Here is a 21,003-nt window from a genome sequence, read left to right as displayed (position 1 = left end):
TGTAAGCTTGTCCCAAATTAAATCCTGCTGCACTCGTTTGATATAAATATAGAGAACATTATCAAATATAAAAATGTGTTTTATGTACAAAATAAAGTGCAGACTTAATTAATGCAGTGAATAAAAATGAGAAATGTTTAGTCACTACATGTTATCTCTATAGTGAATTCATTAAAGCAGAGTTTTCGATCTAACTTCTTTGATGCTAACAAAAATACAACACTGGTATAAGAATGCACCCACAACATTACATTAGACAAGAAATTCCATTTAAAAGAGCAGAAAACAGAAATTAGACTTGATTCTCTTTACAAAGAGCTCAACCAATCTGTTCTATTTTCATTTTTATTATTTAATAGTTTTCAAGATTGTCTGAAACTGAGCTACTGTGACCAAGGAATTTCCCTTGTGGACCAATAAAGTTTATCTAATGTAGTTTATCTAATCTAATCTAATCATCATTCACTGTTGTTGACTGTCTCAAATAAATTGTTTTTAACTACGCTGATTTAAAACAGAATTAATAAAAATATGAAAGTTATATTCAGACCTACCAAGCAAGAAGCCAGATAAAAACCGCTTTGCCATTTTAACCTGGGACAAAAGCACAAGAACAAGAACACGTTTCAGGTGTCAATATGAACGTGGACAGTGCCACTCTGTTGTCAAATGGCTGTTGTTCCACCATCCTTTGCTGTCAGAAAAGGTGGTAAACAGAAAAGTCTGAAGTTCTTTCAGCCAATATCTACATTACTGATAAAACATATATCAGTTATCATAAAATATTATTATCATTACGAAATATTTATCCTGCGATGGACTGGTGACCTGTCCAGGGTGTACCTGGATATTTTTCTTATAGTTTTCTTATAATGTAGGTATTATATTCAATTTAAGTATTTTCCAAACTGCAAGCACACCTTCAATAACAGTTGCAGTTCAGTCCTATATGGACTAAAAATTGTCACTATAAATAAGATGATTAACAGAGTTACCAACAACTTGTTAAGATAGATCATCTGTGTACACACTGAACAAAATGGATGAATTCCATCTTAGAAAAAGCTATCTTTCATCTGTGAATATCACTAAAATAAGACAATACCTGACCAAAAGCAGAAGTTCATTATGAAATTCATTCACCCATAAGTAAAGTTAAACTGCACCAACATCAGGATGGGGGAGATGAAGCAGTGTCTTCTCCTCTTCTCTCAGGTTGTCTGAATGTTGACACTCATTCCAAACTGTGTTTCAGCTGCAGACTTTATTACCTGCACTTTGAAGTTTGCAGTATAGTTCTTTGTTTGGGGCAGCATTTTCACTTATGTTACACTAGGAGTTAGAGTTTAGTCTGAACATAAACATATCACATCTATGGCAAGACAGACCTATCATAAATTGTCACTTTTGTACACGGGAAAACCTACGAAAATGCTGCTTTTCACACTTTTTTTACACTGCCCAATCAGTCAGGATGCCGCTTTTTATGTCAGTAACTTGAGACCAACCTCTAAGGTTTGAAGACATCAGTGGTCACTCACTTTGGTCTGTCCTGGTCCAACACTGATCGCATACTTTGTGCTAGAAAGACCGTTCATGTATCAAAATGTTCATCTTCTTAAGGACATTTATGCTTGTATTCAACTTTTTTATACTTTTTGAAAAATTCAGGATTTTTCAAATTTTTTGTCCCATTAAAATGAATGGAGAGAATGTTCAAATCCTCTTGAACTCTGTCCTCTTTCAGCTTTAACTGTGTCAGCATACTTTCAGCTAGAAACACCATTCGACCTTTACACTGGTCAGAAGGCATTTATCTATTAGTCTTGTATTCAGCTTTTTGATATCTGTTACGGTTTTTGATTTATCGCAGTTTAAGTTTTATGGTGTTTTTAGCTCTTTTCTGATTTTTACATTGGTTTCTATGGGAACGGAATGTTCACAGCTAGAGTATTGACATCTCTTCATACACCTTTTTCTCAAAAGTAGTAGAGATTTTTGTCTTCTTGTTCAGGTGATGCTGTTCTCATTTTGATAGGACCTATGGTTTTTCCACCAGGTGGCCAAACCCAGAGAGAGTGACTGCTCAATCTCTCATTCACTCTCATTATAAAAGAGCTCCAGGAGTTCTGGTAAAAAACACAAATGAAGGCTGTTTCTAACTCGCCACCAATCCTTCATTTTTTGGAATATCTTCACAAAAAAAATGGATCAGTCTCTTTGCTGATGCCTCCTGGCACTGTTAGTGAAATAATTATTTTGATAGGTCTTATAGTTTTTCTGTAGTCCTCCATTTTGTGAGGACGTTTTCTCAGCTTCTCCATTCTGCGTGTGTAGTGTGTCACTGTCACTCCCCCTCACACTCTGGGCTTAGGTCACCATAGCAACAGCTCACAAAGCAATAGCAGAGACAACAGCTGCCTGTGGTTGGTAATTAAGAATGACTGGCTGCCTAATGTCCAGTGCTGTTACACATGGTGATGACCATTCTCATCTATTTAGACTCTGTGGCTGTTTTAAATGTCAGTCATGGTGTTGTCTCCCAGCAGGCCATGTTTGGACTTTCACAATAAAAATCTACAGTTATTTATAGGAAGATATTACATTTTTGTAAAGTATAAGGAATATTCAAAATAAAGTCCAGATTCTTGTATAAGGTCCCATGAGTCTCCCGTAGCACTTTGTCCTTTCAAAAGAAAAGCCTTGAAATAGCATTTTCTCAACAGAAAAGTCCTGAAACACCAACTCAGTATTAAAATGGACGTTGCCCATTGGCATATGGCTTCAGGTACCAAGTGAGGCCATTTTCAATATCAGCCATGGTTTTCTGACATGGTCAGACTTTCACAATAAACGTCCACAGTTATTTATAGGAAGATATTACATTTTTGTAAAGTATAAGGAAAATTCAAAATAAAGTCCAGATTCTTGTATAATGTCCCACGAGTCTCCCGTAGCACTTTGTCCTTTCAAAATCAAAGCCCTGAAATAGCATTTTCTCAACAGAAAAGCCCTGAAACAGCAACATGATCTTAAAATGGTTGTATACAGTTTCTAGCATTCTTTCAAAATAAAAGCCCTGAAACAGTAATACAACATTAAAATAGACTTTTGTAATTGGCATACAGCTTTAGGCACCAACTGAGGCCATTTTAAATGTCAGGCATGGTGTCTTCTTCAAGAGGACATGGCTGGACTTCCACAATAAAAGTCCACAGTTATTTACAGGAAGTTAATGCAGTGTTCCAAAGAATAACAAATAATCTAAATTAAAGTTCAGATCTTAACTCACGAATCTCCTGCAGCAGGCTGCCTTTTCAAAATAAAAGCATGGTTTCAAAATAGAAGCTAAGAAATGCTAATATTTGCTCTTTTCACATTTTCCCCTTTCAGTCTTTTTATCACTGCACATGTGTTTATTCTTTATTCATACTGCTTCATTGCTTCATTTCTTCCCTTTTTTCAGGCTTTCCTTCCATCCTCTCTTCTTTCTCTAAGAAAACCGTCCTACAAATATTCCTGATTTGCCTACACAGCCTTTACCTTCTGTATTTTTCAGCACTATTTGTCGGTTTTTAGACTATACATTCTTTCTGTCTATACAGTCTTTGTACAAGTTCACTTTTTTGCTGTTTCATTCTTCCCTTTTTTTCTTTAACTCATATATTTAAATCCTTTAGTTCTTCCTTCCTTCACTATACTGTCTTCTTTTATATTAGTTTAACACTTCTTTTCTACATAATATCATTCTCTTTCCACCCTTTTCAGCAATGTTGAATAGTTTTTTAGCTAAACAAGGTTCCATCTCCAGTTTTACATTTCAGCTTCTAGGATTCTTCACGATTGTATTTCAGCCTTCAGCTTATTGAGCAATGCATTTCAGCCATTTTCAGCATTGTTGGTTAGCTTCAGTTGTTCATATTTTGACAATAAAACATTGGAAACGTAAATATAAAAAATAAAACCAACAATTAACCAATTAATTGATTATTAGAACTTATTTGTTGCAGCTGAACAAAATATTGAGAATAGAATAAAAAAAGAAAAGACTAAAAGATACTAATATCCAATATACTGTATCATATAGCCTACTGTGTACATCCGTGCAAGTATAATCAAATCTAAATCTAAAAAATCTGTACAGTAAGTGAGGTGCAAGATGTCCATCCATTGAATATATGTACACAGGCTACTCTATATGGTTAAGTAGTGCATATAGTCTGACAGATGAGGTCTGAAATATTTCAGATGTTATGAAATAAAAGTAATTCCTCTTACTTTGTGCTGCTTCATCCAGAACGCGATGATATTCGGCTTGTTGTCAAACTATTGATTTAACTGTCTGAACTGCTGCTGAGCTGTAGACGTCTGCCTGATTTAGATTCGCCTCTCTAACGTGACAAGGAACGCCAACCTACGGCTTTTAAACGGTTTCTCGGAGATTGTTGAAAGTGAAAGTGACTTTCTGGCCAAGTATGGTGACCCATACTCAGAATTTGTGCTCTGCATTTAACCCATCCAAAGTGCACACACACACAGCAGTGAACAAACACACCGTGGGGGTGTCCCGTAGGAAGAGGAAAGCAACCATGACATACCTGAAGGGCGCGGGGGTACCAGTGAAGGAATCCGGTTCTCTAACGCTTTGAAACGCGTCTGCCTCAGGAGGCAGGCGATACTGGAGTCAGCGTAGACGATGGAGGGGGAGACCGAACTCTATCACACTGCGCGGTTCAGGAGGAGGAAGTCATCAGAAAACTTTCCAAACATTCCTTCCCCATGAAAGTGCTCAAACATGTTTTTGTAAATCAGACATGTCTCCACACGCTGTATTCATCTTCCTGTTTCACACACACCTGGAGACATAACCGAAGTCCTTCATTCCTGTAGCCCTGACAGTAAACGAGCCTAGACGTGTAGATGCAAATTCTAGTCTCTTGGGGCCTAAGGCAAAAATTCACAAGGGGCCCCTCGAACCAGCGTTCATCACCCTCATATAATAAAAAATCTGGCACAAACAAAAAATGTGAAAAACATTTTTGTTATATAAACATACATAAACAGTTTTTTATTTAAAAACTGCACAATAGTATCTTTTCAAAGTAAGAATGTAAAAAATTAATTCAAAAATAGTATTCTGACCAATAAAAACATAAATAATTACACAAGTGTAGATAACAAAACGCTTAAACAACACAATGTAACTCCGAGTCAATCACACTTCTGTTAAATCAAACTGCCCACTTAGGAAGCAACACTGATTGACATTCAATTTCACATGCTGTTGTGCAAATGGAATAGACAACAGGTGGAAATTATAGGCAATTAGCAAGACACCCCCAATAAAGGAGTGGTTCTGCAGGTGGTATCCACAGACCACGTTTCAGTTCCTATGCTTTCTGGCTGATGTTTTGGTCACTTTGGAATGCTGGCAGTGCTTTCACACTAGTGGTAGCATGAGACGGAGTCTACAACCCACACAAGTGGCTCAGGTAGTGCAGCTCATCCAGGATGGCACATCAATGCGAGCTGTGGCAAGAAGGTTTGCTGTGTCTGTCAGCGTAGTGTCCAGAGCATGGAGTCGCTACCAGGAGACAGGCCAGTACATCAGGAGACGTGGAGGAGGCCATAGGAGGGCAACAACCCAGAAGCAGGACCGCTACCTCCGCCTTTGTGCAAGGAGGAACAGGAGGAGAACTGCCAAAGACCTGCAAAATGACCTCCAGTACGCCACAAATGTTCATGTGTCTGCTCAAACGGTCAGAAACAGACTCCATGAGGGTGGTATGAGGGCCCGGTGGGGTTTATTTTGAATATTCATTATAATTCAATTCAATTCAATTTAATTCAATTTTATTTGTATAGCGCCAAATCACAATACAAATCATCTCAAGGCACTTTACAAAAACTAAAAACCCAACAAATCCCTTATGAGCAAACACTTGGCGACAGTGGAGAGGAAAAACTCCCTTTAACGGAAGAAAAAACCTCCAGCAGCAGACTCATTGTGGGCGGCCATCTGCTTTGACCGGTTGGGGTGAGTGGATAGAGGAGAGAGAAAAGAACAGCAACAATAAACAACAAATAGACACTGCAGGTTGGTGGGGTCGGTAACTGCACATCAGCAATATACAGCTCCAGTACTAGGGACACCTGCAGAAGGTACACAGAGAGAGAGAGGGAGAAGCTATATAGCTATAGTCGGGTAACACCCGTCAACTATTAGAGTAAGGATTAGATTACTTAGATTACTTGAGGGTAAAACATTTTCTTAATTTCTTTAACAGTTTCAGGTCTGGAGAAAGTGCAGGTCGCTCCATTTGACTATAAGACAATGACGCCTGCGCCTGGTGGTGAAGTCAGGTTCCCTTGCAGGTTGTCTAGCACGCAAACCATGCTGATGTAAGTGGTTTCAAATAGTCTGATGTGATGTCATTACATTTTCCTCCATCATTTTTTCACTGAGAGCAGAACACTAGTTAACTATGACAGCAGCCTGTTCTGCTCATGCAGCAGCTGCAGATTTGGCAAGTCTGATAGATATTGTGAACCAAATTTATCCTTCTGCAGTGTCAATATACATGACTCATGGGCAACTGGGCTGTGTCCAGAGCTTAAGAAGATGCTTAAGATGCTTAAGAAAACATTAAAACAAGGTGTTTTAATATTTGCCACATGTGTGGCACAGTGACATGAATGGTCCCTTCAACAGATTGTTTTCAAGTGTATGATATGACTGGAGCCTGGTGGATCCAGGAAAGAATAAAGTATTGTGTTGTACTACGCCCTCATCCTTCACCTCACCATCTCGTAACAAGAAGTTTTATGCCCAGGAAAATCTATATTTGACTGCAGTTATTTTTCAGCCAGCTACACAAAGCTACAGCTAAGATCACATTTTTGAAAACTATAGCAACTATAGGAAAATAAACACCTGAAGATTCTGGCGAGATCTGAATTCAGTCAGAGACAGCACTGAAAACAAGCACCCTTCTCCTTGCCTTTTATCATCCTGCTTTGCTTTGACCAAGCCTAAGCCTAAATTTGATCTACAATCCTTATTAATAATATCCTACCTAACAGTCTTACCAAACAATGATGTGACTGTAATCTAGTGCCCAATATAAATTGCCAGTATCTAGGTCCATATGTCTACTTTTTGCTACTCTCTTTTAAAATACATTTTTGTGATATAAAATAAATATGAACTAAATCGTTTTCATTAAATGCCAGATAACCCAACAAGCAAACAGTAACTTATCTGTGACAATTACAGCAGCTATTCAAGAAATAATTAGCCCGTTGTAGTAATATTTTGAGTCATAAGATGGCAGAATAGACCACAACTCTTTCAGGGAAAACTCACTACTTTGTAAAGTGAGAGGTGGATCCCAAAAATAGGAGGGGGCTGACTAGAGACAGAATGGACGAGAAGAAAGCTGAGAAAATGGACATAGTACTTGAGTCTGTCATGCTGTCACAGAGGAAGAGAAATGTATCTATCCAGTGTGTAGAAAGTAATACCACTCCCTGTTTTCTTCCCTCCCTTCAGTCTTTCTCTCCCTCCGTCCTCACGGTCTCACACTCTCTCATGTGCTTTCAGACAGACAGATGAGGTTTTCCAGTCCAGCTGCAGTCAGATGTGAAACCCGCTGCTGCTCTCACTGCATGAGGAAACTGGATCAAACCGGCAAAAGACAACATCCTACCTTAACCAGGCCTGACCTCCCCATGTAAGTATGTTTCGCTCACATGCACGTGCTGTCATACAGCCTTTATTTTGCTACATATACAGAACACATGTGGCTAAAATGTCAACCTCTGCACATGTAGATTTTTGTGCTTTGATGTTTAAGCCCCACTTGGTGCGCCCATGCTGTTCTTACTTTTCATTGCAAGAATTGTAATTGTATAACTAGAAACCTGTGGCTGTTGAGCTGTGGTGTAATTTGTCGGCTTTAACCACACATTCTGCCTGTGGAAGATGAATATGGATGTTAATCCACTTTCTTCTTATTTCATCTTATATTATCTTAAAAAACTAAATCTTTAAAAATGCTGGTAGAGAAGAAGTTATTTTGATATGTCTTATAGTTTTTCTATAGTCATCTATTCTGTGAGGTGAAGTTTTCTAAAATCTCAGCATGTATGATGACACTAATGCTGCAGCTGGTGTGTCTGTTGGTCGTCCATGTCTCCTCTCTCTCTCTCTCTCTCTCTCTCTCTTTGTCTCTGTGTTTACTAAGGTTATGGTGGTGATGTGTTGCTCAGTGTTTGTGTTCACATCTGGCTTTCCTTCTCTTTTCATCTTTCCTTCCTACTTATTTCTTTCCTTCCTTCCTACATTCCTGCCTTCCTCTTATAATTTTTCCTTTAATCTTTCTTGAATTTTCTCTTTCCTCCCATACTGCAGTCCTTAATCCCTTGTAGCCTTTCTTTTTTCTTACTTTCATATATCCCTGTCCCTTATTCCCCTTTTCCGTCTTTTTTCCTTTTTGTCTTATTTGCCTTCCTTGTGTCTTTCCTCACCCTTCCTTCTTTTCTCTCCTCCCTTTATTTCAGCCTTCAATCTTTATTTTTTTATTTTTTCTATCTATTCTTTTTGTTTTTTTATTTAATCTCTTTCCTTCAGCCCTCAGTTTTTCCATTCCCTCATTCATTTTTTCTGTTTTTCATTATATAACCTTAATTTATCTTTTTTTGTTTTTGTTTAAGATTGAGCTTTTATAAATATATAAACATAAATATTCATATTTCAAATATTTTATTTCAAATATATTTCAAATATATTAACCTACATATTATTTATATATATATATATATATATATAATATGTAGGTTGTTATAACATAATGTAGGTTAAGACACTACATGTACATGTACATGTATTTTAATACATGTACAATTAAATTAGAATATAGAATAAGATAACATCTAATCTAAACAAGTAAAATCAAATCTAATCTAAACTGGGTTATTTGTGAGACTATGATATTTTACCCCAAAAGATACATGCCTATCAATGTCCTTTTTTTCATTGATTTACTGCTGCTCTTTCTCATTCCCAGGGGAAACAGTGTTGGAAAGTCTCTTGTTCTCTCACTGTCCAACCAAACTAAAACATGATCTGGAGATTAGCTGGTTATGAGACTCTGGAATTTTGTTTTACAGCCTGCTAACTAGATTCTACTGTACAATGGTCAATAACAATAACCCGTCTGCAGTCCTAATGCAAGAAAAATGCATGAGGGGGGACATTTTCACTGTTTTTACTGTTCATTGCCTCTGTGTTGTGTTGTTTTATGTTTTGTTTTTGTCAACAATTCTTGCAAAACTGAGAAAATGGACATAGTAGCAAATGTTTGCACTTTAGACACCTCATATATTATATTCATCTGTAAATTTAAGTCAAAAGGAGCGGGGTGGTATAAACCTTTAATATGTTCAGTAGGATATGTTGGCCACGTAAACACCAATCATTTTTCTGTTGTTGGAAGAAATGGGGGTAAACATTAGGAGACATGAGTTTTCGGCAGGTCTGTGGTTGATACAACTTTTTTATGCTTTCAGAAGGGGATGTAGGGGTGCTGTGTTAACAAACCAAACATTTCTGCTATTACAGTTCAGTTGTAATATCCATTACAATACTTGCATCCATTCATCCATTATCTATACCTGCTTATTCCTTAACCAGGGTCACAGGGATCTGCTGGAGCCTGTCTCAGCTCTCTCTGGGTGAAAGGCAGGGGTACACCCTGGACAGGTCACCAGTCCATCACAGGGCCACATAGAGACAAACAATCACACACACTCACAGTCACTCCTATGGGCAATTTAGAGTCACTAATCAACCTGACATACATGTTTTTGGACTGTGGGAGGAAACCGAAGTACCTGGAGACAACCATGCAAGCTCAGGGAGAACATGCAAACTCCACACAGAAAGGCCGGGTTGCGAACCCAGGACCTTCTTGCTGTGAGGCAACAGTGCTAACCACCAGTATAACCAGTATAATATGAGAGGCTCTTTGGGATATGGGAAAACCTACTTAATGCAGATTAGGCATAGTTCATATTATTAGTTCATATTAGGTTTTTGGAGAGAAACCCCGTCACTATCATTTCTGTAGTCATATGGGGGGCTACAGCTGCTGTGAGAGAGGGGACTGAGAGATGTTAAAAAGAGATGTGTTGTATAAAATAAGAGAAGGACTGTAGCCTATCTGAGAAGGAGAAGTGGAGAGAGGAAGGAAAGATTGGGGTGGGTGCCTGCGGTGGATTATGATGTCAGAGGAATGCATTGAGCCTCTCCTTTAACAAGCCAGAGCTGTGTGGAGGGGAAGCCACCTCGCACTCTTTCTCACATACAACCATTTTCACCTCAGTTAACTTTCTCTGTGTCTGTCTGTGTGTTTTCACACAGCTGCATGCAGTGTCATAATGAGTGAAAAATAGGAGACAGAGAGAGAGGAGATACATAAAACAAGGGACTACTGGAGACAGCAAGGACAGACTGGTGGAAAGCGAGAAAGTGTCTTATATAGAGCCAGATGCTGAGAACAGCAATGACAAATATTAGCAGTGAGGTAAGACCGAGAGGAAAAGCTGTTTGTATAGAGGGCAGCTGCTGCTGTATACCAACCACAGTGAAGTCACATTTTTTTAAAGCAAAACAGTTATGATACCAGAAATGGGGTTTAATGCCAAATCACGCTTTGGCCCGTTAACATCCATTTTTCCTGCATATGTTTCCTCCTTAAATACCTTTGAGATTCCTGAAATTATAGTACAATTACAGTCTGACTACATATATACATTCAATTCAATTCAATTCAATTCAATTTTATTTGTATAGCGCCAAATCACAATACAAATCATCTCAAGGCACTTTACAAAAACTAAAACTAAAAACCCAACAATTCCCTTATGAGCAAGCACTTGGCGACAGTGGAGAGGAAAAAAACTCCCTTTAACGGAAGAAAAAAACCTCCAGCAGAACCGGGCTCAGTTTGGGCGGCCATCTGCCTCGACCGGTTGGGGTGAGTGGATAGAGCAGAGAGAAAAGAACAGCAAAAATAAACAACAAATAGACACTGCAAGTTGGTGGGGCCAGTACATGTTCCATTTCTTTATCAACTGTCTAATAAGGATTAAAAACCTAAAAAGATCTAATTGAAAAATAAAACTAAAATTCAGTTCAGACATTTACTTTGTAATGTAGGCATTTGTGTCAGGAAACCAAATAGCATGTTAAAAGCACAATTATTTAGCTTTTGTCTGAATTAGGCTAATTGATTTTGACCATGACATGAATTTTCCATGCCAAATTTATCAGCTGTTTAGTATCACATTTGGCCCTCCTATTTGACATTAGTATTCTGCATTAGCATTAACAAACCTTCCTCCATTAAAGTAGTCATTTAGTCAATCAATTAGCTGCCATCATGCCATCATTAACTGCAATTACGCAATGCAACCACAGGGGGGCACAATCCAGTCTTCATATGCCGGTCCCAAGTCCGGGTAAATGCAGAGGGTTGTGTCAGGAAGGGCATCCAACGTAAAATTTCAACCAAATCAAACATGTGAATCACAAATATCACTTTCATACCGGACCGGTCGCAGCCCGGGTTAACAACGACCAACACTGGTGCATTGACCAACAGTGTGCCAGTGGAAATTGGACTACTGTTGGTCAAAGAAGGAAAGGAGGAAGGTGTGTTTGTAGGCAAAGAGAGAAGAGGAAGGGCAGGAGTGTAGGACTTAGAGTAGGGACTTTGAATGTAAGGACTTTGTCAGGGAAAACTAGAGAGTTGGCTGATATAATGGAGAGAAGAAAGGTGGAGATCTTGTGTGTTCAGGAAACCAGGTAGAAAGGCCTATAGATTAGGAGCAGGGTTAGAGAATAAAGAGATGACTGTTTCATTATTCCTGACCATTTAATGTGGCTGACCATTGCCTTTTTCACCACAGCATGGCACAGGATAAGCAGCCACCTGCAGTAGCCTGAGGCTTGGAAGAACCTCTTCCTAGTAAAATTGAAGGGCAAGAACTGAGTGGCTCCATTCTGTGTGTGTGTGTGTGTGTGTGTGTGTGTGTGTGTGTGTGTGTGTGTGTGTGTGTGTGTGTGTGTGTGTGTGTGTGTGTGTGTGTGTGTGTGTGTGTGTGTGTGTGTGTGTGCGTGCGTGTGCGTGCGCGTGCGTGTGCGTGTGCGTGTGTGTGTGTGTGTGTTGATCTAAAGCTGTCCAACACATGTTGTAAAAATACAAATGCAAAGCAGAAACAGGTTCCTACAGCGCACCAGGCAACAGATTGCAGATTATTCAGATAATACCAAAATCCTCAGTTCTGTTGTTGTAAAAGTGTTGTGACCAGCTGTTATCCCTGAATATGATACGTCTATGCAATCATTTTCAATTCAATTCAATTCAGTTTATTTGTATAGCGCCAAATCACAATACAATCATCTCAAGACACTTTACAAAAAAACAAAAAAACCCAATAAATCCCTTATGAGCAAGCACTTGGTGACAGTGGAGAGGAAAATCTCCCTTTAATGGAAGAAAAAACCTCCAGCAGAACCAGGCTGAGTTTGGACGGCCATCTGCCTCGACCAGTTGGGGTGTGTGGATAGAGGGGAGAGAAAAGAACAGCAACAATAAACAGCAAATAGACACTGCAGGTTGGTGGGGCCGGTAACTGCACATCAGGAATATACATGTGAGGAGAGAGGAGAGGAGGAAAGGTGAAGCGAAGGGAGGGGAGGGTTAGGATAGGGGAGCTGAGTGCACCAATGGTCCTTGAGCAGTCTAGGCTTATAGCACGATAACTAAGGGAGGTTCAGGGTTACCTGAAGCCAGCCCTGAATATATGCTTTGTCAAAAAGGAAAGTTTTAAGTCTAGCCTTAAAAGTACAGAGAATGCCTGCCTCCTGAACTCAGACTGGGAGCTGGTTCCACAGGAGAGGAGCTGGATAGCTAAAGGCTCTGCCTCCCATCTACTTTTGAAAACTCTGGGAAACACAAGTAGACCTGCACTCTGAGAGCGAAGTGCTCTATTGGTATAATTTGGTACTATGGTACTACTAATTTGGTACTACTTAAGGTATGAAGGAGCTTGATCATGAAGGGATTTGTATGTGAGGAGAAGGATTTTAAATTCTATTCTGTATTTTACAGGGACTCAATGAAGAGAAGCTAGTATAGGAGAAATATCTCTCTTGCTAGTTCCTGTCAGGAACTGGCTGCAATATTCTGGATTAACTGGAGGTTTTTTATGGAGATACTGGGACATCCAGATTGTAATGAGTTACAATAATCTAGCCTTGAGATAATAAATGCATTAACTAGGTTTTCTGCATCATTTTGAGACAGGATGTTCCTAATTTTGGCAATGTTGCGCAACTGAAAGAAGGCAGAGATTTGTTTTACAGTATGTGTGAATTAAAGGACATGCCCTGGTCAAAAATAACTCCAAGGTTTTTCACAGTAGTGCTGGAGGCTAGGGCTATGTCATATAAAGAAGCTATAATTTTAGAAAAGCTGTTTCTGAGGTTTTTAGGCCCAAATACAATAACTTCTGTTTTCTCTGAATTTAAAAGTAGAAAGTTACTGGTCACCCAGGCCTTTAAGTCAGTTAGACATTCCTGAAGTCTGGTTAACTGGTTTGTGTTAACAGGTTTCATAGATAGGTACAGCTGAATGTCATCTGCATAGCAGTGGTAATTAATAGAGTGCTTCCTAATAACATTGCCTGAAGGAAGCATGTACAAGGTGAATCGGTCCTAGCACAGGACCTAGTGGAACTCCATAACTAACTTTTGTGCGTGTGGAAGGTTCATCATGGACATGAACAAACTGGAATCTGTCCGATAAATTGGATTGGAACCACTTTAATGCTGTTCCTCTGATACCACTCACATGCTTCACTCTCTGTAATAAGATGCCGTGGTCAATAGTGTCAAACGCAGCACTATGGTCTAGCAGGACAAGTATAGAAACTAATTTTTCTGAGGCTAAGAGAAGATTGTTGGTGACTTTTAACATCGCTGTTTCTGTACTATGATGTGATCTAAATCCTGACTGAAAATCTTCAAATAGTTAATTTCTGTGTGAGTGGATAGCTGCTCAGCAACAGCTTTTTCAAGGATTTTAGAAATAAATAGTAGGTTGGATATTGGTGGGCAGCATGGTGGCTTAGCCAAGACTCTTGGATCAAGATTAGGCTTTTTGAGTAAGGGTTTGATTACTGCAGTCTTAAAGGCCTGTGGTTTGTAGCCTGATGCTAACGATAAATTTACAACAAGAGTCTAATAAAGATGAGTTAATTAATGGCAGGGTGTCTTTAAGCAGTCTAGTTGGAATGGGGTCTAAAAGACATGTTAATCATTGTTGATGATGACATTACTTGTACATACAGTGGTGTGAAAAAGTGTTGGCCCCCTTCCTGATTTCTTATTTTTTTGCATGTTTGTCCCACTTTAATGTTTCAGATCATCAAACTAATTTAAATATTAGTCAAAGATAACACAAGTAAACACATCATACAGTTTTTAAATGAAGGTTTTTATTATTAAGGGAAAACAAAATCCAAAACTACATGACCCTGTGTGAAAAAATGGTTGCCCCCTAAACCTAATAACTGGTTGGGCCACCCTTAGCAGCAACAACTGCAATCAAGCATTTGCGATAACTTGCAATGAGTCTTTTACCGCACTGTGGAGGAATGTTGGCCCACTCATCTTTGCAGAATTGTTGTAATTCAGCCACATTGGAGGGTTTTCGAGCATGAACCGCCTTTTTAAGATCATGCCACAGCATCTCAATCGGATTCAGGTCAGGACTTTGACTAGGCCATTCCAAAGTCTTCATTTTGTTTTTCTTCAGCCATTCAGAGGTGGACTTGCTGGTGTGTTTTGGATCATTGTCCTGCTGCAGAACCCAAGTTTGCTTCAGCTTGAAGTCATGCACAGATGGCTGGACATTCTCCTTCAGGATTTTTTAGTAGACAGCAGAATTCATGGTTCCATTTATCACAGCAAGTCTTCCAGGTCCTGAAGCAGCAAAACAGCCCCAGACCATCACACTACCACCACCATATTTTACTGCTGGTATGATGTTCTTTTTCTGAAATGCGGTGTTACTTTTACACCAGATGTAATGGGACACACACCTTCCAAAAAGTTCAGTTTTTGTCTCATCAGTCCACAGAGTATTTTCCCAAAAGTCTTGGGGATCATCAAGATGTTTTCTGGCAAAACCAAGATGAGCCTTTATGTTCTTTTTGCTCAGCAGCGATTTTCGTCTTGGAACTCTGCCATGCAGACCATTTTTGTCCAGTCTCTTTCTTATGGCGGAGTCACAAACAATGACCTTAACTGAGGCAAGTGAGGCCTGCAGTTCTTTGGATGTTGTTGTGGGGTCTTTTGTGATCTCTTGGATGAGTTGTCGCTGCACTCTTGAGGTAATTTTGGTCGGCCGGCCACTCCTGGCAAGGTTCTCCACTGTTCCATGCTTTCGCCATTTGTAGATAATACTCTCACTGTGGTTTGCTGCAGTCCAAAAGCTTTAGAAATGGCTTTATAACAGATCTCAATTACTTTAGTTTGAATTACTTTGAATTTCTTTGTATCTCGGCATGATGTGTAGCTTTTGAGGATCTTTTGGTCTACTTCACTTTGTCAGGCAGGTCCCATTTGAGTGGTTTCTTGATTGCGAACAGGTGTGGCAGTAATCAGGTCTGGGTGAGGCTAGAGGAATTGAACTCAGGTGTGATAAACCACGGTTAAATTTTTTTAACAAGGGGGGCAAACACTTTTTCACACAGGGCCATGTAGTTTTGGATTTTGTTTTCCCTTAATTATAAAAACCTTCATTTAAAACTGCATGATGTGTTTACTTGTGTTATCTTTGACAAATATTTAAATTCGTTTGATGATCTGAAACAAAGTGTGACAAACATGCAAAAAAATAAGAAATCAGGAAGGGGGCCAAAACTTTTTCACACCACTGTACACATGCTAACTTGACTAATAACTTTATTTAACTCCTCCTGTCTGTTTACAGCTCCATCCATCTATCTACAATTTGCTGTCTCCACTTAACGATGATGTAGTCCGTTTCATCGCTATGGAGATGTCTCCAAACACAGTCTCCTCTGACTTTTTGCTACAGTCACTGTGGTTGCTGTTCTTCCTGACATCTGAAACATCTCTGTCAGCCAATACCACACTGTTGTTTGACAGTGATGTTCCAGGCTACAACTTGCGGAACTGCAGCTGCTCTACACCTGTCCAGGACTGTGATGAGGCTCTGGCCAATTCGCTGTGCAGGTGCCACACTGTGTTGCATTCCTCTCTGCCCCCTGCCAGGCTCACGGAGCCGGGACCACTCACTGTTTGGGTGAAGGAGCTCTGGGTCCTGGAGGAGCTCCTGAACAGAAGCAAGGTTGTCCATTTGCAGTTGTCTTTCTGTGGAAAAAAAACAATGTATAGTCAGTACCTGGCTTTGCTAAGTCTACAAACCCTCAAGATCCACACTGCAGCTCCAGAGGCACGCTACCCCAACCAGGAAATTACAGTATCCCCTGCAGCAGTGTTTGCAGGGGAGTTAGATACTTTCTCCTCCTTTGACTACTCCTCCTCCCTCCATGTAACTATCCTAGATATAGCAGTGCTTAATGGACTTTCTGCACTGAGGGCCTACAGTGTTGTGGGACCACCTGCTGCCACCCTCTTCCAGCACTTCCCCCACCTGGCCTTGGTCTCTGCTCTGCCAGATGACCCTACAGATCCCAGTGAGAAGGCTAAAGAGCCTGTACAAAATCTGTTCATTACATTTGTTTACTAACAACAGCAAGTTCTAATTCAAGGGCAAAGTCAAATGACAGCTGATGCACAGAAGCTATATATAACAGATTTTTTTTTTAAAAAAAAGTTGCACGTCCAACATATTCTCTAATATATTAATTTTTGAGACTGAGACTATATTAAAACTTTGAATAATCTCTCAAAATGTGCTGTACCTAATGCATTTTGGTGTTGGTGATGATCTTTATGAGCTAATGGGGAAAAGTGCAGCAAAAGGATGGCAGATGAGGTCACACATATTGCTTCTGGTTTTAGACTGATGTATATCCTTTCTGTTTGTTAATAATGCAGTTTTAAATGGTTGGCAATCCATCTTAGAAATACAATAAAAGCACTCAGTAAAACATGACAGTAAAATATTAACATAGTTCCGTATTTTATAGAAAACAACAAATATTTACTCAGTCATATAATTAGTATTTAGTGATTCTCAAAATCAGTAGTCTGCATCAGTAGTGCTCATAAACACTACTCTTAGTGCAAAGAGAAAAAACACCAGGTAGCTGGAAGCCATACTGGCTGTAGTTACATTTTCCATCTGCCAACTTTAACTTTGCCACAAAGTATAATAGCAATGAACTGGCCTTTCTGTGTGTTTGCATGTTCTCCCCGTGCTTGCATGGGTTTACTCCGGGTACTCCGGTTTATTCCCACAGTCCAAAAACATGCATGTTAGGTTAATCGGTGACTCTAAATTGCGCATAGGAGTGTGTGTGAGTGTATGTGGTTGTTTGTCTGTGTGTCTATATATGGCCCTGTGATTGACTGGTGACCTGTCCAGGGTGTATCCCTGCCTTCCACCCGACAGCTTGATCCCCATGCAGATCCCCATGACCTGGTTAAAGGAATAAGCGGGTATAGATAATGGATGGATGGATGGATAATAGCAATATCAGCACAAACAGGTTTCTGCAGATCTGTCACCAAACACCCCCTGGCATGAACAGATAACACACAGTGTTTAATAGACAAATGTAACTGTAGCCACAACTGTCCAGACTGTTTACTCATATGTCATTTGTTCTCACATCTTCCATATCAGACATACCAGAGCAGAAAGACAGCATGGACACTAGATAGGCTAAGAGACTTCTGACTAGGCTGTGGCCATTAGTTGTTTCATGGGCTGTGCATCTATAAAGAGAAAGAAAACAAACGCTGCATGGAGCATGGTGTCCATTGAGGAAGCTGCTGCCCACAACTGCATGCTTGATGTTTGCCAAGGAGCACCTTAACATTTCCAGAATGCTACTGGGAAAATGTTTTGTGGATTGATGATTTAGACTGATGGTAGGTTTATGACATTATTATTGGTCAAATCAGAATACACTTAAGATATTTCATGGCCCAGTGGTGCTAGCTTTCCTATTGTGAAAAACTGTACCTCTAGTTATTTTCTATTGATAATAGACATAGCTTGTAATCTGCTCTGTTATTTGATTAATAAGAAGATAAAAAGATTAGAGTTCTCCTCTCTTAATAAAACTGGAGGATGGTTGACATCAACAACAGCACAAGGCTGTGCATTTGCTCTGTAGCAATGACTTGTGGTATTTTGAGTAAATAAAAATTTCTTTGACAGTATGCACCACTAAAGAACAATTATAACTGAAATGCTATTGGTCTTATTGTGGTTCTGGCATTCTTAAGGACTTTGGGATAGAACTTCGTCAAAATTGTGTTATATCTTCAATTTTTCAATTTGTTTTCAATTGCAACTATCCTTAAAAGGCGCATATCTTCATATTTGTGTTGAACTGCCATAAAGTAGTGAACAATTAAGGTTTTTTAGATTTCTGGATTACTTTATGACTAGATTGCAGCATGAGGTAGGTCTTGTACTACATGTGCTACATGTTAGCATACAGTGAAGTCACAATGAATGAGCTGCAGTGGGCAAAGGAGAAAGGAATAGGACAAAATCCTGCTTCAGGGATCAATAGAGCATAAAAAAAACAAGATGTACTGTGGCAGCTGACTGTAGAGAGGACTGGCTTGAAAAAATCTAAAGAATCCAGTGTGGGGTCAGAGCCTGCACCAGAGCTGGATGACACTGTTTTTGTCTGGGTGGGAGCTTTAAATATATGTTGCTTGTTGTTATATATATTTAAAAAGGTAAATTATGCTAAAGTCTCTCTGTTGTCATGATATGGCAACCACCCATAACAAAACAAAAAGATAGAATGTAAAAGAAAGCAAAAAAAAAAGTGTACACAAAGACTGTGTCAGTCTGCTGTGGTGAGTTGAAAGAGAGGTGCAGTAGGCTCACAGTTATGAAGGCTGCGTTTTTCCAGGTGGTCTTATTAGTGCAGATGGTCTAATAAAACAGGTTGTTTTAAAACGGATTAAAATGGACATCTTAGAATTAGGAACCTTTCTAACTACTCAACAAATCTCACTCCATTTGGACCAAAACTGACTCTGACTTGCTGATGAGTGAGATGAGTTGTGCACTCTAAGCCAGGTTGTCAGGTTTTGGTAAGGGAAGAGGGAAATTTGATCAGAACCATTCAACATGATTCGGTTACTCTACAGCTGGTTGTTAAAAGTCAATTTGAATTTTCCCGTGGTTCTTGGAAGTTCTTATGTTTGCATTTACATTAATTAAAAAAGGAAGCAGCTGACAGTACGAAAAAGTTGAATATGAACAACTCTCTGGTTCCATGCTGTTGTTCTCTTTTTGGTTCCAGCCCATATCCTGTGAGAGACTGCTAAACCTACTCTCACAAACATGATCCAGGACCAACACTTCTATTCCACAAATCATTCAGTGACTACTCTGGGCTCGCATGTGTGGCCATGTCTTTCTATGATTGTGTGGTCAAATTTTAGCAGAGAGTCACTATGGTGAGAACATTTTATGTTCTCATAATAAAAGTTATTTATGTTATCAAAAGTTATTTGATGGTTTAGACTTGGTTTTAGGGTTCAGGTTAGGGCTACTAAGATTAAGCATTTAGTCATAATAGTGAAGGTTAGAGTAAGTGGCTAGAGACTCCATTAAGTTGATGAGTTAATGAGATCACAACTATAGAAAAATAGACCCATGTGTGTTTTTATGTGTGCATGCATATGAAGGTTTGCAGGGATGAGCACTTGAATATGTCTTTGTATGTTTCTGTTTGCATGTGCCTTCTAATGTCACAGTGAACGTGTCATTAGATAATTATAGTTCTGTTAGATCAAACAACAGTGGTCGCACAGTAGATGAGTGATGCAGAGGGTGTGGTGGTGTGTGACCAGGTCTGGCGGGGGTCATGCTGTGCATGCTGTATGTGTGTTTCTGTGAAGATTCTCAGTCGTCCAGGGGAGGTTATCTAGAGGTTGAGTCATGGCAACTGGACTTTCAGTTCTTTAAGGCTGAAACGTTTCGCTTCATCAGTCTCAGAAAGGCTGGACAGGAACCTCCAAATTTATTTCCCAGGTTAGTTTCATTCTACCCTTAGTCCAATAGTCTCACTAAGTGACTTAAGCAAATCAGGTGACAGTCGTTAGACCCACGCCCCTGAGTTGGTTTCACTTCACACCTAGTCTGAATAGACTTGTTAAATGAACAAAGGAGTGAGCTCAGGTGAGGGTCGTTAGGATCTAATGGTGGACTACATCTGATTCTCCAACTGTCTGCAGAGTATGTCCATCCTGAGAAACATTGGATTTGTTCCTTAATTTGCTGGGAACAAATGAAAGGGCAGCCTGGTATATTGAAGATAGATTATGTCTGAGTCCCCCACCCCTATTGTGAGAGGGTTTCTCCACTTGGACATAGATAGCTTCCCTGACTCCTCTTTCAAACTATCTATCTTCTCTGTCCAAAATGTGTACCTCACTGTCTTTAAAAGAGTGTCCTGTTTCCTCTAAATGGAGGTGCACATCTGACTGTGGTCCGGAGTATCTGCTCCTCCTGTGCTGGGCCATCCTCCTGTTGAGTGGTTGTTTGGTTTCTCCAATGTAGAGTTCTGAGCATTCTTCCTTACACTGTACAGAATACATCACATTGCTCCTCTTTTGTTTTGGTATCTGGTCTTTAGGGTGAACCAGTCTCTGTCTCAGTGTGTTTGGTGGGTTTGAAATGGACTGGTATCTGATGTTTCCCAAAAATCTGTTTAAGCCTCTCAGAAACCCCTGCTACATAGGGA

At 39.6% G+C, this 21,003-nt stretch overlaps 2 protein-coding genes across 7 annotated transcripts in view; one reads left to right on the top strand and one right to left on the bottom strand.

Moving 5' to 3' along the window:
• Positions 1-4,855, bottom strand: part of LOC113123326 (ICOS ligand-like) — a 37,362-nt gene extending 32,507 nt beyond the window's left edge. For 2 of the 3 annotated variants that reach the window (XM_026295267.1, XM_026295266.1), the window contains exons 1-2: positions 4,279-4,578; positions 555-594 (exon numbers count right to left, since the gene is read on the bottom strand). In XM_026295267.1, coding sequence (XP_026151052.1) covers positions 555-594; positions 4,279-4,293 — 55 coding nt within the window. In that variant the 5' untranslated portion in view covers positions 4,294-4,578. Of the gene's footprint in view, positions 1-554; positions 595-4,278; positions 4,579-4,598 lie in introns of those variants that run through there. The other variant, XM_026295268.1, reaches the window with a different exon arrangement.
• Positions 4,856-7,406: 2,551 nt separating this feature from the next.
• On the top strand, positions 7,407-17,534 carry LOC113123682 (uncharacterized protein C21orf62-like). 4 transcript variants are annotated; one of them, XM_026295911.1, is made up of 3 exons: positions 7,407-7,517; positions 7,604-7,733; positions 16,065-17,534. In XM_026295911.1, exon 3 carries the CDS (start codon positions 16,128-16,130, stop codon positions 16,845-16,847), a length of 720 nt encoding a protein of 239 aa, XP_026151696.1. In that variant the 5' UTR covers positions 7,407-7,517; positions 7,604-7,733; positions 16,065-16,127; the 3' UTR covers positions 16,848-17,534. The 4 variants fall into 4 exon arrangements, with proteins under 4 accessions (XP_026151696.1, XP_026151697.1, XP_026151698.1 ...); XM_026295912.1 differs by having other exon boundaries at positions 7,604-7,737; XM_026295913.1 differs by having other exon boundaries at positions 7,413-7,506.
• Positions 17,535-21,003: the final 3,469 nt, after the last annotated feature.

Source organism: Mastacembelus armatus, chromosome 21 (genome assembly GCF_900324485.2).
Source record: "Mastacembelus armatus chromosome 21, fMasArm1.2, whole genome shotgun sequence".
Taxonomy (NCBI): domain Eukaryota; kingdom Metazoa; phylum Chordata; class Actinopteri; order Synbranchiformes; family Mastacembelidae; genus Mastacembelus; species Mastacembelus armatus.
The sequence above is the reverse complement of the archived record's forward strand: the minus strand, read 5'-3'. Positions and strand labels throughout refer to the sequence as shown.